The sequence below is a fragment of the Oppia nitens genome, unplaced genomic scaffold (genome assembly GCF_028296485.1).
Source record: "Oppia nitens isolate AA-2021 unplaced genomic scaffold, nextdenovo-longstitch-racon4-pilon3 scaffold11_pilon_pilon_pilon, whole genome shotgun sequence".
NCBI classification, from domain to species: Eukaryota; Metazoa; Arthropoda; class Arachnida; order Sarcoptiformes; family Oppiidae; genus Oppia; species Oppia nitens.
The window spans coordinates 2,684,271-2,703,013 of record NW_026533190.1 but is presented as its reverse complement, the minus strand read 5'-3'; the positions used below and the strand labels follow the sequence as shown (position 1 = coordinate 2,703,013).

General features: G+C 21.4%; 1 protein-coding gene across 1 annotated transcript in view; it reads right to left on the bottom strand.

The window, feature by feature from the left end:
• Positions 1-3,300: 3,300 nt before the first annotated feature.
• The window catches only part of LOC128951650 (uncharacterized), a gene marked incomplete at its 5' end in the record, with an annotated part of 30,486 nt that continues 15,043 nt past the window's right edge, over positions 3,301-18,743 (bottom strand). Inside the window, 3 exons of the mRNA XM_054296900.1 lie at positions 3,301-3,430; positions 6,158-6,745; positions 8,724-9,098. Of these exons, the coding sequence (XP_054152875.1) occupies positions 3,324-3,430; positions 6,158-6,745; positions 8,724-9,098 (1,070 nt within the window). The remainder of the gene's footprint in view (positions 3,431-6,157; positions 6,746-8,723; positions 9,099-18,743) is intronic.

The following is an 18,743-nucleotide window of genomic DNA, read 5'->3' as shown; positions in this document are numbered from 1 at the left end:
GAATAAATGTGTTTATATGTATGTGTATTACTGTTATATCTTATTTTTATACTGTAGTCTTCCAATAGTCTCCCTTTCCTCACACATTTTTACTTACAGTACTTACTTATTATACTTTTACATACCCTATCCATCCCTTTCCATTACATGGAAAGAGAGAGAGAGAGAGAGAGAAAAAAAAATGCACAGCTTTTTCTGTTAAGATAAAACAAATGAACGGATCGATTGATGAGTTGACAGGATTTACCATTGCATACAACAACAACAACAACAACAACAACATAACAGTGCTAGTGATCAACAAAATAAGTGATTTTTCTTCTCGTTTAGAAGTTAAACACAAACACATACACATACCAGAGCTCCGGTAGGGTTGTCTGTGTGCTAGTCTTTAAAAAACATATACACTTAACGTTTTAAAGTTAGTAATATAATAAATTTTCATCACAAAATATTTATACACACTATCAATATATATATATATATATATATATATATATATATATATATATATATATGTTATAAATATTTTAAATATTTATTAATATGTTATATTTTACTGTATTATTATTATATCCTTTTTTTTTATTGTTAACAAATTTCTAATATTAAGATACATGTTTTGCTGGCACAACAACATACAGTACATACAATTTGTTTAATAAAAAAAACAATGCCATCCTTATTATTGATATTAAAATTTATGTTATAAGTTATATGTTACAGAGTATAACTTAAAGTAATGCATGATTTAAAGTTATATTTATTGATTATTTTTCAAAAATCCATGTATTTCAATTTTATTATTTTTCTATAACTACACATATAAATTTATCATCTATATAAAAGTGTGTGTATATACAGTACAGTAACTTTATATATACATTATAATATACACAATAGTGTTTAGATACTGTAAACAATTTAACACACAAAATATAGCAATCATTGTAATCACACGCTCACTGTTATTGATATCAAAACACACTAATCGCATAGTTTTATAGTTTTTATCCAAAAATATATATATTATCATTTGAAAAACTCTTAGTGATTATATAATGATAGTTTGTATTAAATGGTGGCAATCTTTTATAATTTAACCCCAAAATGTTAAGCTATTTTTTTTGGATAATGATAATGTTTCCCAGTTGTATAATATATATATCAATATATTGTATAGTAATATAGCCTTATATGTCACACATACTGTTATTATCTGCTAATTGTGCCCAACATTGAATGGGGAGAAACTTTGAAACTAAAATATATCCAATATATTGTATACAATAAAAAAAGAAATTTTCATCACATTTAGTACTAATATTTAATGTAATGTAATTTAAAAGAGGGCCTAAATGCCTGACTATTAGTGTTATTTTTTTTGGTTGTTAATGAAGATTTTTAAAATTATTATTTTAAACGAATATATATATATATATAACTATTATATTAATTTTCAAAATTACATAGTTTTATTGATAAGATTTTTAATAATTTTTATTATTGGCATATATACAGTATATATATATACAGTATAATATTAGTTACTATTTTGTAAATTATAGTAATATAAATTTTATTATGTAAATATGATCACACAAACTACGATAAATACATCAAATTGATGTGACTTTTTCAGTAAATATATATATGTTTTTAGATATCTCTCTCTCTCTCTCTCTCTCTCTCTCTCTCTCTCTCTCTCTCTCTCTCTTATCCTATTTTACTCTTTCATATACCCGGAAATCTCCCGGGAATTAAAATTAGTATCACAACAAATATGTTTGACATGACAACTGCCGCTTCCTCTCCCTTACAAATAACTACTATCTTTACCCCTTTCGCCCCCTCCTATCTACTCAACATTATATACAGTACATACACAGATTTTCCAATGGCTTATCTGACAATAACTGTCTATAACTGATTACTTGACAATATTACAGTATATACTGTGTATATATACCGTATATTATTAGTGAAAAAGAGATTGTGTTTACTGTTTAGGAAAATGTGATTTTGACGGATAAATAAAGTGCATAATAATGTCTATCATTTTGAATCCGCACTTTTGCTAACTAATCGCTTATATACGGTATATATATATATGTAGTGTATATCTGTGTCACCAAATACTTTAGATATATATCTTTACTATTTTTCTGTATATATATATATATATATATATATTTTACATACAGATTATATACTATATAAACAAAATAAAAATATTTTACTTTTTATAATTTTATTTAAAAGTTTTACTTATTATTTAATTTTTATTTTATTAGAGAAAGTTTAATTTATTAAATAATCTATAACCATAAATAAATGTAATTAAAATTTTAATCGAAATTTAAATTTATTTAAATAATATAATAGAAATTATCTTATTTTTTGAAAAACAATTTATATTTATTAAAATTTTTGTTTTATTTTAATAGGATTTTTAAATTTTGTTACATTTTTTTAGTTGAATGCTTATTTTTGTCTGTGTATTTGTTTGGTTTTACATAAAATTTTTGAAAATTATCATTTATTAGTACAGTTTATAATAGCAATGTATTTACAAATTATTTATTTATTGGGTAGAAAAATGAGATTTATATTTTGCTTTGAGTTTTGTGTAGTTTTAAATAATAGCCAATAATAAATATAAACGTAATTATTAGTATTTATAATAATAATAATAATCAAAACTGTGTTTCAAAATTAAATTAAATTATACTAATTAATAAATTTAATCACAAATAACAGCAATATTTTTTTAAATTTATTTTTATAGTATTATTTGGAAGCATTTTTCAGGTATTTTAAAAACTTTTTTTTAAGTAAATATTTTATGTTATATAAAGAAAAATTTTTTTTCTCGTGTAATCATTTACAATAATAAATATTTTTATTAAAAATTTAAACATACACATTTGTGTTAACTAGATGGTTATTATTATCATTATTATCATGTTAAAAAACATCAAAAGTTTAGCTTGCTCATTTATTCATTTTGTTTTTTGCTAGTTGTTAACAACTTTTAGTATTTTTTTAATTAGTAATAATTTATACCAATTTATTTTAACGACGACTAGTTGTTAGTTTTTAATTAATCAATTAATTAATTGTTTAATTATCATTATTGTTAGTTAGTATTGCTTTTTTATATAAACAATTTAAGTTTATATTACATAAATTGTTTATGTTGTTATTGTTATTAGTAGTAAATAAATTAATTTTTTATTTTAATTCTCTTAATTATTTATATATAAATATTTGTGTAAAATTTGATAATCAAAAAACATGTGTTACAATAGGTATATACAATTTTACGTGAATTTTGATCCATAAAACAGTAATGACATCAACGATACTAACATTAATATGAGGCTATCTTTGGATGCAATGATGAATGTGTTGTTTAATAAAGCAAACTCTGTAATTAAAACAACAAAAAAATTATATTAATATTATTATAATTATAAAAATATAGTAATTTATATTATAGATTATTTTTGAAAATAATTTTTAAAAATCAAATAATTACAAAAAATTTAGTAGTGTAACATATGTAATAAAAATATATTTTTTTATAAAAACACTAAATATTTATAATATAAAAGTTAAAATAAAAATAAAACTTAAATATTACATAAAAATATATTTTTTTAAATTGTATAATATTTTTAAAAAATTTAAAATGTGTTAAACATCTGTTAGAATAATATATATATGAAATAACATTTTTACTCAATTGATAATTCATTGGGCAATAATTTTTTACTATTTTTATACTGTATATATATACCACTATAAAATATTGAATTTCATGTTATATCGATATATTGTATATTACATATCAAATGCAGTAAATCATAGAAATTTTTAGAAGTTATATACAATATAAAACATATCAAATTGTATTGTTGTAAAGATATATAGATTTTATCTCTATATCTATTATAAACAGTATATATTTCAATGTTTTATAAAATTCTTTTTATTTTGCTATTTGACGGTATAGTTAGATAACATTGAATAGGAGAGAGAGAGAGAGAGAGAGAGAGAGAGAAAGAAGGATATATATATATATATACAGAGGACAGGGATGTTGTCATGAGTGTCACCGAAATAAACAACAGTACGAAAAAAAATTATTTTAATGGATATCTCACTTCACACACACACACACACACACACAGTGTAACTGAAAAAACTAAAAGGATTTTTTATTTTGGTTTTTTATATATCAATCTAACTATTGTTTTCTCGCTATAGTAAAGATCTCAGAGATAGATAATGTTGAAGAAGAATGTGAAAAAAAATATTTTGATTTTAATTTTTTTGTTTCTCTATTTATATATCATATATTGTTTAACATTTGTCTCCAAAAAAATACATGAAACGACAAAAAATATTTGCAATGTTTTTGTGTGCTTAACCTTTTTATTTTTTGTTTTGTTTGTATTAGTATTTCTAGTATTTTGTTTTTCTGGTCTAACAATTGAAAAGTATAAAATATCAGAGAATTTTGTTTTAAAAAAAAGATATATCATATTATATAGAGTATATATAATGTATACGTTGTTTAATATGATTTCAAAAAATATGTTATACTATTTTTATCACAAGTTTTACTTTCACTTTTCATTTACTAACTATCTATCTGTTTATCTATCTATTCATTGCTTAACGATTTTTGTTAGTTTGTTTGTTAAGTTAAAACTATTTTTTTTCTCTGTTAAAAACCTATTTAATACAACAACAAAATCTATTGTTTTATTTGCTATTTATTTTAGATCTCATATTCTTGATATTTTTACTTAAAATTATTATATCGTTAACTAACAATATTATGCAGAAAATAATAACAAACAAACAGAGAGAGAGAGAGAGAGAGAGAGAGAGAGAGAGAGAGAGAATATTCTGTTATCAAAAATAACGTCTAATTAAGACTTAACGCTTGACTGATAATTATTATATCTTAAAAATTAATATATATTTATATTAAATATAGTGTACATTTAGTAGAAAATTTTTGAGTTAAAATTTGATGACTATATAAATTATAAACTACATTATATAATACTATGATAATAATTATAATAAATATATATAAGATTATATATTTATAAACAGTATAATGTAGTTAATGTATCGCAAAACTTCTGTATCTTATTAATGAAAAAGATTTGTTATTTTGCAAATTAATTAATTTTTTTATCAATTTACTGATAAATTGATATAATATAGAAAATTTTAACAAATTTATTTAGCATTGACTAAAATATATAGGAAATTAAGAAAACAAAAATTGTATAAAAACAACACAACATTTTTCCATATAATTAGCGATAATTAAAAAAATATTTTTTTAATTTTTGAAAAGAAATTTAATTATTAATTTTCTTATATATATATATTTTCTCATCTTCCAAATCTATACATTAATCTTTTATATAATTAAAAATTAAAATTTATTTTTATGGTTTTTTTTTGGTTTAAAAATAATAACTTAAGTTTCCTATTTATTTAATTATGTTTGAAATAATAACTTATATAATTTTGCTAATTGTATGACAAAAATCTGGTTCACTGGTATATTATGGTACTGTATAAAGAAAAATAAATTAAGAAACTAAAAACAACATTAAATATAGATATATTAAGAAAATTAACTGAAAAAAATCATACTATAATATATTGTTTATTATATAAAGTACTGTACTCTCAATTTAGTCTATTAGGAGTACATTATTGATAATAAATTGTCCAAAACTTTATTAACACAAAGAGTGAGTCTCTCTTTCTTTCTTTCTCTCTCTCTCTCTCTCTCTCTCTCTCTCTTTGAAAGTAAACTCTTTAACTAAAACTAAAAGACAAACCAAATAAAACAAACAAACGAAAAAAAGACAACAAATAAAATGCACTGCAAAACAAAAAGTTAATCAACTCATAGAAAACTCCCGGAGCTTTGCGCTAATGCATTGTAATAATAATAATTGTCATTATTATACTGTGTGTGTGTGTGTGTGTGTGTCCCACTAATGTCTATACCGTATGATGAGTTTATGAGTGTCCAGCAAAACTAAAACAACTGTCCATTTATCAAACATACACACAGAGGGATGTCATATACACATTAAAAACGATGACAACAAACCTGTTAAATAAGTGATGCGTTTCTTTCTCTGGAAATTGTTTTTGCTTCCGTCGGCTAACAATAGCAGACATTCGTAATTGTTTCGATGACTGCCGTACTGTTGGACCAGTTGGTAGTCGCGTAGGTCACTAGTGATGGTCACATTGTAGGCGCCGTTGGCGTTACGGTCCACTCGTTGCTCGATTTCGGTCAACACCTGGACCTTACTATCGCCGCCGTCGCTCACCCGATATATTGTCATTTCTGGCACTGGAAACACATCGGACACCTGACAGCTCAATTGGGCCGACGACGGCTGCCATTCCATGTCATCCATATCCCTGTCCATAAACGGATGGTGCGGATCACGTGACGCGTATTGTGGCAATTGTTGACCACCACCTCCAGCACTGCCGCTGTTGTACGGATGTTCACCGTAGTGGCCGGCGTTGTATTTATTGTCCTGTGTATGTGTCATCGGTCCCATAGGTGACTGGCCATTGACCGGTTTATAGTGCCACTGATGGGCACCTTTCCTCGTCCGTAACGCCAACTGTTCCTCCTTGTCCTTAGTTCGCGTATAGTTAAAGTCAAACGTTTTGGGTGTAGCTATCAGTGCAATAGATATACATTAATATTTATATTGTTATATGATATACTAAAAATTTTATTATTACAGTATAATATTATTTTTATTATTATTATTATTAAATAAGTTTTGTTTTTGAAGGAAAAGAGAAAAAGATGAGAGTTTGAGAAACAATTTGAGGAAAGGGAGGAAAGTGATCAAAATTATAGAGGGGGAGAAAGTCAGTCTAGCAGATCACTTAATAGTGATAAGTGACTGCCAAGAGAGAGAGAGAGAGAGAGAGAGAGAGAGAGAGAGAGAGAGAGAGAGAGAGATTTGTTTTTCCATCCCTTTCCTCAATGACAAAAAAATCCGATTTATTTTTCTATGTAACATAACTTTAAGTATGAAAATCTATGTTTTATTTATCGTATATATGATATATGAATAATATATATTTAATATATATATATATATGACTTTCTCTGTCTTTTCCCGTTTATCTCTCTCTCTCTCTCTCTCTCTCTCTCTCTCTCTCTCTGACTCCCTGTCCTCTTAATGTCATCTCCTGTTTTAAACTGTCTATTTCGTACAGAGACACACACATAGTCCTAAAAAAAGGTTTCCTCTTAAACAGCATTTTTTAAAGAAAAAGTAGAAATAAGTTAAGTGTAAAAAATTCACAATTTATGACATACAGTAAGAATTATAGATATATATAACTTATATCTCATAATAATTTTAAAACAAAATTTATAATACATTTTTTCCTCAATATCTAAGTCATTATATATGTATGTGTATGTCATATAAGTTAGTTATGTATATAAGTTATATTTCTCTTATTATTTTTTATTTCAATGTCTTACTCTATATGATATGATATGTTATATAATATATCATCTAATATTCAAAACTAGTAAAAAGTTATTATTATTATTATTTTATCCAAAATCTTTTCTATATATATTAAATATATATATATATATATATATATATTTTATTGAATTTCTTTTTTTAAATATTTTTTTCGCACTACTATTAAGTCTAAAACTATACTGTCTGTAGAGTATAGTTGTGGTTCACTACACACTATAGTTATAGTCGATGTCATATAATTGATGACATTCTTGTGAATCACTCATTATATTAATATTTATTATTATTATTATAAAGAAAAATTATATATATATATATATAGAAGTATATTACACATATAAGAAATATATAAATATAAACTTATACTTATATACTATTTATAAAAAAAGATAAGCAATGAATAAAATGAAATGAAAATCAAATGAAGAAAAATTGGAGAAAATATTTTCTCTCATCTCATCTCTCTCTCTCTCTCTCTCTCTCTCTTCTCATGAAGTCATAGAAATAATATAATAAAATGTGAATGAGAGAGACATTCAAAAAAATAAAATATATTTATAAGATATAAAAGAAAGTAAAGAATCTCAAGAGTAAAATAAAAACACAGAATATTCTATATATCACTGAAAAAATCGATACCCAAATACAAAATAACTTATATATTATATAATACTGTATATACTCTCTTATAATATTAAAGATATTATTTAGTATTATTTAGTATTATTTTATTATTATAATATGGATCTTTAAAAATCTATAACCTACTAGTAAAATGTCATTAAATTTAGTCATAAATTAAATTTATTATTCATTTTAAAATTACTACAAAACAACTACCGTATAATATACTACTGTATAATATATTTTCAATTTAATGTTATTTGCTATAAGCGCAGTATATTTATATTTTTTCCAATAAATAACTTATAAGTTTAGGGTTTCTTATAAATATCAATATTATATATTTATATTCAATAATATGAAAGCTTAGAAAAGTTATTTACAAACATAACAAAAGATATATTTATTAACTGTATTTAAATAGTTTATAACAGTTGAAAAACAATATTTTTTTAGAGAGAGAGAGAGAGAGAGAGAGAGAGAGAGAGCACTGGTATCTAATCTGGTCATACATACCAAATACAATCATAGTTTCCTCTTCCGAATCCTGTGATGACAGTGACAACACATGACACGAGTATTTGCCGCTTAAATCAATGGTTGGCCTCAATATATTTAGTGCCCGATATTTGGTCATCGGATCGGCTGTATTGACTGCAAAGTCCATATTGATGCGGCCGTACAGCCGTTTGGACGCATGTCGGGCATTCAGCTCCGGTATCCACTGGTAGATAGGCTCCGGATCGTCATTGAGAAACCATTTGACTACCAGATTCTTGTCGTCTATCGGATCCAATGTGTAGACACAGTCCAATATAACTGAATCTTCGGTGCCGTTCTCCACAAAGCGCGGCACAAACAGCGACTGGATCTCCACTTTTGCATTGCATACTATCGGTGCCAATGAAAATAAAATAAAATTTATTTAATTTTATGAATTAATTTTTATTTTATATTAATAATTATATAAATAATTTGGTATATATATAAATTAATAGCATCTTTCAAGATATGGTCATAAAATTTGCAAACAATTGCGTTGCTATTTATATATATATTATAGCAATATAACAATATTTTAGTTTATTATCATTATTTGTTTAGTTTGCATTGTTTTGTATTATTTTTTGTGGATAAATCAATAATAATAATAATACTAACATTTCTTTTTTAACTCTTCAACAAAATCAAATTCAGTAAAAAAAATTTGTTGTTTTTTTCTTTCATTTTTGTCTTATATATGAATTACTATTGTATGGAGTATTGAACTGAGTTTGCATTATATAAATTATATAAATATAACTTATTTATTTATTTATATATATATTGAAAAGTGTATAGTTATGCTGAAAATACAAAATATATTTATTTTTCTTGTTATGTTATTATGCAATGAATTTTTAAATATAATCAACATTATATGCAATATTCAAAAGACAAACATAATATGGCATATAAACTAATTTATTTTTTAAACTCATTAAAGATATTTTAATTTTGCTAAAATTGCAAATATATTTGTCTTATTTCATTATATATTTTTTACATGTATTATATACTGTATATATATATATATATATATATACTACATATGATAATTAAAATAAATATCATATGATAAGTAAATGAAATATTATGTAAACTAGATTTTATTTTTATAACTAACATATTTATTTATATTGATCACAAAATTTTCATTTCATTACTATTTAAGAAAGTAATATAATCATATGTTTAACAGTATTTTTTTAGGTTAATATCCTAATTGCAATAATATAGTACTCAATATTTAAGTATGATATTACAAATAAAATCTAAAATATCAATAAAATGAATTTTATCACTTTTTTCAAATTTGCACTTATTTATTGAATTTATTGAATATTATTATAATTTCAATAACCCTTATATGAATAAAAAAAATAAATATATACAATAAATACTATTTATATTATTGACTCATAAATTGACTATTTTATTTGCTAAATTTGAATTTTAAATTTTTTTGGGACAAGTTTACTATCTACCCTTTTTTTATCATATTATTGTTATTATTATTATTCTAAATGTTTATATAAATTTAAATTATATTTACTAAAAAAATATATAAAAAAAATATTTAAAAAAAAACTATTGCTTTGCTAGCGATTTTCAATTTCCGTCTGATATAAAATGTTTTGATTGTTATTTTGTTCACTAAATATATTTATTTATATAATAAAATAGTTTAGTATATATACAGTATGTAAAAAGTACTCAATTTGTAAGGTTATTGATTTTTTATGATAAAATATAAAATATATATATTGTATATAATACAGTGTATATCAATACATTACATATTTTTAAATATTAGTTTACAATTTTATTTTATATTGTATGTGAAAAATAAATAAAAAACTAACTTATTTTAATAAATTTAATAATAATAATAAATAGTATAAATGTTTTTATTATATATAAATTATATATATATATATATATACTGTATATTATTTTTCTATTAACCTAACAGCAAATTACTGTATTGTATATAAATTGCTAATATTTACATATCAATTGAGAATTTGGACTTCAATTGGATTTGAAGTATATCTAAAAATAGTAGTTAGATTAATAGTCCCGGTGCCCAAAAATGATAGACCTTTTTTGTTCTACCGGTGCTCTATTAGTACTACAACTACATTACTATTTACTATTAAATATCATTAATAAAAAAACAAAAATTGTTTTTCACATTAGTTTTTACTGTATATATATATATAAGACCATTACTAATAGTATAGTGAATAAACAGTAAATACCTAGATAATTAACTGTAGAAATGTTTACTTAATTTAGTTGAACATAAAAAAAATATATACTGTATATAAATTTAATGATATATTTTGCTAATACTCAATGTAAATGAATCTCTAATTAAATATTTATTTATTTATTAAGGATTACTTATTTATTTTTATTAATATTATTTGATTTATTATTATTATTATTGTAAGACATAAATCAATGTTTAATCTATTATTATTTAAAGTTTTAGAAAATTTAAATGAAAAATAAAATAAATACAACAAAAACTTTGCAATTATTAATTAGTAAAACTAAACTCATTTTTAAAATTTTTCAATTATCATGTCTTTGTTTGACAATTAAATTTATTATAAGTACTTAATAATTATTATAAACTTATATCTATTAATATATTACTGTATTATCAAAAAAAAATATTTTTATTTAACTATTAGGTAAAATTAATGATGTAAATTTACTATACATATTATTATACTAGAAAATTATTTTTAAAATAAAATAAGATATAAATTTACTTTCTCTCTCTCTTTCTCTCAAATAAATTGATATAAATATCTATAAAACTTCTATCATTTATATTAAAGCGCATCCAAATTTTTATACAGTATTTTCTATTATTTCACGTTTAATATAAAAATTATGATAATTATAATTACTATTGTCATTGTATATACTGTATAAATATAAAACATAATAAAATAATAAACGAAATTTCTATATTTATTACTTAATATTTAAATTATTTATATAAAGCAAACGTTCATTTATTAAGCATATAAAATATGGTAAATAGTTTATTATTATGCAAATTATTTTTTTTATATTATTGTGCTTTTCATTATAATTAATATATTTAAGTATGTATTGTTTATATAAATAATTACTATATTTAGGGAACTTCTAATAAATCATTTATTTATAGATAATTTTTAATACTATAATTATATTTAAATAATTTTCTATAATATTAGTTTATAATGTTTTTTGGCCATAAAATATTATACTGTATACTAAAATGTCTAGAGAATTAAAATATTTATGGTTTATATATTAAATATAACAATAACATTATATCTCAAAATTTTTATAATAGCGTATATAATAGTTTTTTTATAGTAAATATTAAAATAAATGTAAACTTTTTTTTGGTAATATTTAAACTAATCTCAGTTGACATTAAATGTTTTGAAACTTTATATATATAATAAAAAGTTTGATACAAAATCTCACTATTTTTTTGTTGTTATATATTGTTTTAACATTATCATTATTGTTGGTGTTTTTGTTTAATAATAATACATGTTTGAAATTTTACTGGCGTTTTGAACATTAGCCAGACTTATGGCGAGATTTATTTATTTTTTTGATTACCAAAGCATTTAACTTATGACAACAACAACAACAACATAACATTTTAAATCAAGTATAACTTTAGCGTAATATATATATACTATGATTAATATTATACAGTTATTTAAATATTGAATATACAGTATATCATTAAATAGATAACTAGGATTGCAAAATATACTCAGTATTTGAAGGATTGTTCAGCAAATTATAATCAAAAAAAAAATATATATTGTTATGTTTTAATGATTTTAATGATTGTCATTAAGAAAAAATTATACTAAAACTATTTAACATTAAAGTTTAAATTTGTTTAATATGTATAGTTTTAATATAAAATTTTTTTTTTAAATAATTTATTCGTATTATAGAATGTAATGTAAATTAAAATCTGTTTTCTGTATATTATTTAGTAAAATGTTATCTAATTTAATATTACTCTAATATAAAATGTTCTCAGTTTTCAAAATAAATAATATTATTATTGAGGCAACTCTATAGATAACTGTTAGATCTAAAAGATAAATTCAAAAACAATTGATTTTTTTCATGGACAGATTATCGATAAATGATTCATAATTTAGACACACTTTAAGCAAATACAAACACATAATGAGTTTGTGTGTGTATGTACTGTATGTGTGTATGTGTGTGAGAGAGAGAGAGAGAGTGAGTGAGTGAGTGAGTGAGTGAGTGAGTGAGTGAGTGAGAGAGAGAGAGAGAGAGAGAGAGAGAGAGAGAGAGAGAGAGAGAGAGAGAGAGAGAGAGAGATCTGTGATGTTTGACCTCAAACGTTGTCAAAGCCGTTAAATCATAATAAATCACTTTCTGATGGGTCTGCTATCACCCGGTGCTCTATAGCCATCTGAATATCTCTCTCTCTTTCTTTCTCTCTTTCTTTTTCTCTCTCTTTTATAAATATTATTTTTTTGTCTAAATAAAAGTATTTAAATCTTTTCTATATATTTTATATATAAAAATATTTTACGTACAGAATATTCTTATATATATATATATATATTCTTTAAAATGTCAGACTTAATACTAAGTAAATTATTTAATAATAAAGTTTTTAAAAGATTTGTAATCCTTTATTTGGTTTTGTCATATATATAAAGAATTTATATTTATATATAAGTTCTTTATATAAAATATTTATTTTTTTTAAATAAAGCAAATCCTATGAAAATATATATTAATTTTCTGTTTAAACACTGTTTTATATGTATATTATATTATGTTGTTGTTATAAAATCCCTATTGTAATGCCATTTGGCATAACATTCATCAAAGTCATAGTTTAAATAATGAAATTATTGTTTTGTAAAAAATACAAAATAATTATTTATACAAATATTTGCAAAATAAAGCACATTTAACATACAGTATATACCGGTATATATGTCTGTAAATTGTATATTAATATATTACTATAGTTATATCAAATGACAAATTACTTGTATTATAATATTATTTAAATATTTTTCTAAAATTTTCAGTTTAATTTATTTGAATTTAATTCAAAAATATTTATTTGTCATAAATTTATATAAATTTTTTAATGTTAATATAATTTGTTTGTATAAAAAAACTATTAATAATTTTTTTTGTGGAAAAAAACTAATGTAATAATTAGTTTATAATCTTCTTATATAATATATTTATTTTACAAAAAAAATAATTAATTAATTCAAATGGAGATAATAACATAATAAGAAAATTTTATTGAAAAAAATAAATAATAATATTAAATAACTAAATATTATAAAAACTTTAAATCATTTAATCATATTATTCATTAGTAAATGTAAAATATTTTAATATATTACTTAATATTATATTTATAGTATAGAATAAATAAATAAATTTTAATTTTATATAAATAGTATTATACAATATATACTATTTTTTTGTGTGCGTATTAAATACTGTATTTAAAAAAACAAATAAATATATGCATCATAAATATATAATTTATAATAATAATTATATGTATATAAATATATTTTAATGTCATATATCATTTTAATATCATACTAAACATTAGAAACTTTATTAACTTGTTTTTGTAAATAATAAAAAAAATTTTGTATAAATATTATATTTATAATATAAAAATTTATTTTTTTCGTCTTTTTACTTGACTATTATTTTTTAAATATAAATAAACACATTTGTTATATATATATATAGCATAACTGTAGATTAAATATATAGTATATCATATCATATATTATATACTATATTTGTGTTAAAAATATTTTTAATAAAAATAAATATTATCTCTTTTTTTTGAAAACTTATTTTATTTAATGAACATTTTAGACTGTTGTTGACTATATTGTTAAGAAAATGTAACAAATGTTATATTTATATGAATAATAAATTATATTTAAAAATAATTTATTATAATACATTCAAAGTATTAGAGTTTTTTTTATTAATAATAAATTTATAATGTTTGACAAATAGCATTACAACAATATAATTTTTTTCTATAATATTTATTTTGTTAATTTTAAATTTTCAGACAACAAGATATTTATATAGTATTATATTATTTTTGTATTTTATAAAAATAAATACAACTAGTATTAGTTCAAATGAAAAAAAATAAATATATATTTATATTATTTAACAGAAAAGACTTTTACCCTAAATAACGGTTACCGAGAAAAATGTTAGTAAAAATAATTGAAAAATAAATTCAAAAAAATACTTTAATCCCAATAATATCCTAAAGGGCTGTACTATTTGGTCAAACATTTTCTCTATATTATTATCATTTTACTTTGACTTATAAAATTGAAAATATAATACAACACATATATAACACCAGAAATAGAGAGAGAGAGAGAGAGAGAATTTTTTTTATATCCACAGAGTATTTATCATCAATTTTAAAAGCATTGCATTACCGGTACTGAACTTTATATTTATATATAAATTTATATATATATATATTTTATAAGCTACCAGTGCTGCTGATGCTACTGATGATGATGATGTTGACGATGCCGAAGCCTGTCCACTAAAATTACAAATAATGTATTTCCTTTTTTTCTTATACAATATATTAAACTATACTGGCTTTAGTAGCTCCGGTATCAAAGTGTTTACCGCATAATATTAAGGTCAGATCATTGTATTGTATTTTAGAGAGAAATGTTGTGTTTTGCACACATATTGTAAATGTATGACACAATAGTTAGAATCTTATTTTCTATACTATATATATACGGCACCGACAGATAATGTATAGTTGGTATTCAATTGTTTTTCAATTGAATCAAGTAATTCAATGACTATTTATAGTATAAATTTTGTTTTATTTATTTTTTTTGCTATTAGTTTTCTAGTGATCATTGATTAGTTTTCGTTTTCTTCAAAGTTCAATACATAATCAATATTATTATAAATAAAAATCTGTTAAAATCAATAAATTATTTAAATAATAATATGATTTAATTTGAATTAAATGATACAATAGATTCACAATAATTTACAAAAGTTTTTTTTCACAGAATAAATTGTATATATATATATATATATATATTAATATGCTATAGAAATATATCATATTTTAAATATATATATATATATATATATATATATATATATATATAGGAATGATATGTGTCCAGTGATTTCTCTTAAAAATAAATTTTATCAAATTTTTTTCAGCAGATGTTTTCAAAATAGACCTCGATTTCAATGATTATGGCAATGTTGTACACAAATAGTCACACATACAGCACACACACACACACATACACACACTGCTGGTGGCACTCATAATATGACTTATCTGTTATAGTTATCAAACATTTATATTGTATATATAGTGTATATATAGCCTAACATATCGTTATATATATTTTTTCAACGGTGTTGATGATGATGGTCTCAACTAAAGAATACTATATATATACTGTATATATATTTTATAATATATAATATAAAAATATAATATTAAATTGAATTTTTCACTATCTATCCAACCCTATTTTTGCACACTCCCGGAGCTCATGCACTGTTATACGGTATATGCTATCTACTATTATATCATTATACACAAAACATATACACACATTATTGCTTTTTTTAAAAAAAATCTGTATACAAGTTTATAAAAATATTTTGGTGTATTATTTTGTTTGAAAATAAAAAAAAGTTTTATATCAAACACTTCAATGATATATTATACTAAATTATTATATTTATATATATTACATAATATTTTACTATTGTGTATTATATTGCTTAAAATATATTATGTATATGTTTGCTATAAAATTATAAATATTATGTCCTAAGAAAAAATGTCATTTTTATTGCACACCAAATATTGTGTTTACAGTAATACCACACAAATATATTGTCCATAATGTGTATATAAAAAAATAAAATAAAAATTTATTGAAAAAAATTAGTCAACTTATAAGTAAAGCCATACTTATATTGTATCACATTTATTACAAATGTTATAACTTTTATAATAATAATAATACTAATATATTATATTTATAGTATATTTATTATTTATTAAGTTTGGTTTACTACTACTACTACTACTACTACTATACACAAAACAATTTATGTAAATTACATAAGTTTAGTCCTAAGAATATTACTAAACCAAATATCGTAAACATAATAATAATATGTAATGTATTACAAAATATGTATAGTTTCTGGCAAATAAATATACAACAAGAAAAAAATTGAATATTTTGACTTAAAATAAATTTGTTTAGCGCCTTAAACATAAAGCACTTGATGTTTAGCCCATATTTTTATGCCCAATCCATCCATTAGTCTATGGATGTGTGTGTGTGTGTGTGTGTGTGTGTGTGTGTGTGTGTGTGTATTATGCAATACAACTACACAACAAAAAATAAAGTAAAACCTAAGCCTCAGGTCTCTGATATCGATTGGATTGAATCTATCAGACAATACAAGTGCTTAACTCTTAAAAGATATCAGAAATATTGTTAAAAATTTCTTCTCTCTCTCTCTTTCTCTGAGAAAAATGTTTATCATTATATTTTTTGATGCAATAATAAAAAAAATATCAATTTAGATATAAATTTATGTATTCAAATTTATTTATAGCTAAACTTTATTAGACACACAAACATTTTATATAGTTAATGATATTTTAGTTGATTGCTTATAATAACAATAACAACAACAAAATTTATCGTAATAATCGTAAATTGGAAATTATGTTGCATAATATTAGATAATTAATTAAATTTTTTTATTATTAATGTTGCATTTAATCTGATATTTTAAGAATCTATTTTAATAACAAAAATAAAATATATATATATATTAACTTGATAAATTTATATAATTAAAAATTATTACTATTATTATTATGCAACATTTACATTTAATGAATTTTTACGACTAATTTGTTAGATATTTACTTAAATAAACATTTATCATTTTTGTTTTATACTGTACTCATGCAATATATTTATTTATAGTATGATTATTAATTGCAAATGTGTTTTTTTCAAACAAATTGTGCAATAGTTTAGTATTTTTTTGTTGTTGGTATTTTATAATTCAATTTATTATTATTTTTTATTATTATTATTTTTGTAACAAACAAAAAATTAGTGTCAACTTTCTGTCCAAACATTTCATTACATTTTTTTCTCTACTGAACATATGTTATGACAACAAATGATTGAGAAATACAACAAAAACTTATTATTATTTTTTTCTTGAAATAATGAAATGTATTTTTTTTGTTGCAAATAATAATAATTTCAACAATTTTTCTCTCAAAAAAATTTATCTGTTAAACAAATTCTTTGTTTTATTATTATTAGTTTTTTGTTTTTTAAAAACTATTTTTATGCCTAATTTCTTTCACTTATATTTGAATTTTTTTGTTTGTCGGCAAATAATTTATATTTAACTTTGTCTATCTATGCTTAATACGATTTGAAAGCGTATATAACTATATAAAAAACAGTATATATATATTGTGTCTATTATTTTAGTTAATAATAGTTAGTTTATATAATATTAGACAGTGATAAATGAATTTTTATTGACAATAACTCAACATTGTATATACATTATAAACTGTACTGTACTGTATTATGTAGTGTTAGCACAATGTCTATAAAATTGTAGTTTATTATATACTATATAAAGTATATATATACTCACTATATTTTATTTATATTTATTTATTTATATTTTTTGGCAAAACAAACGGATATTTTTCAGATCTATTCACAAGAGTCAGTCACTCACACATAGACAAACATCATATACATACATACAGTTACTTACTTAAACACATACACACACACACATACATACATACATACATACACACATAGACACACA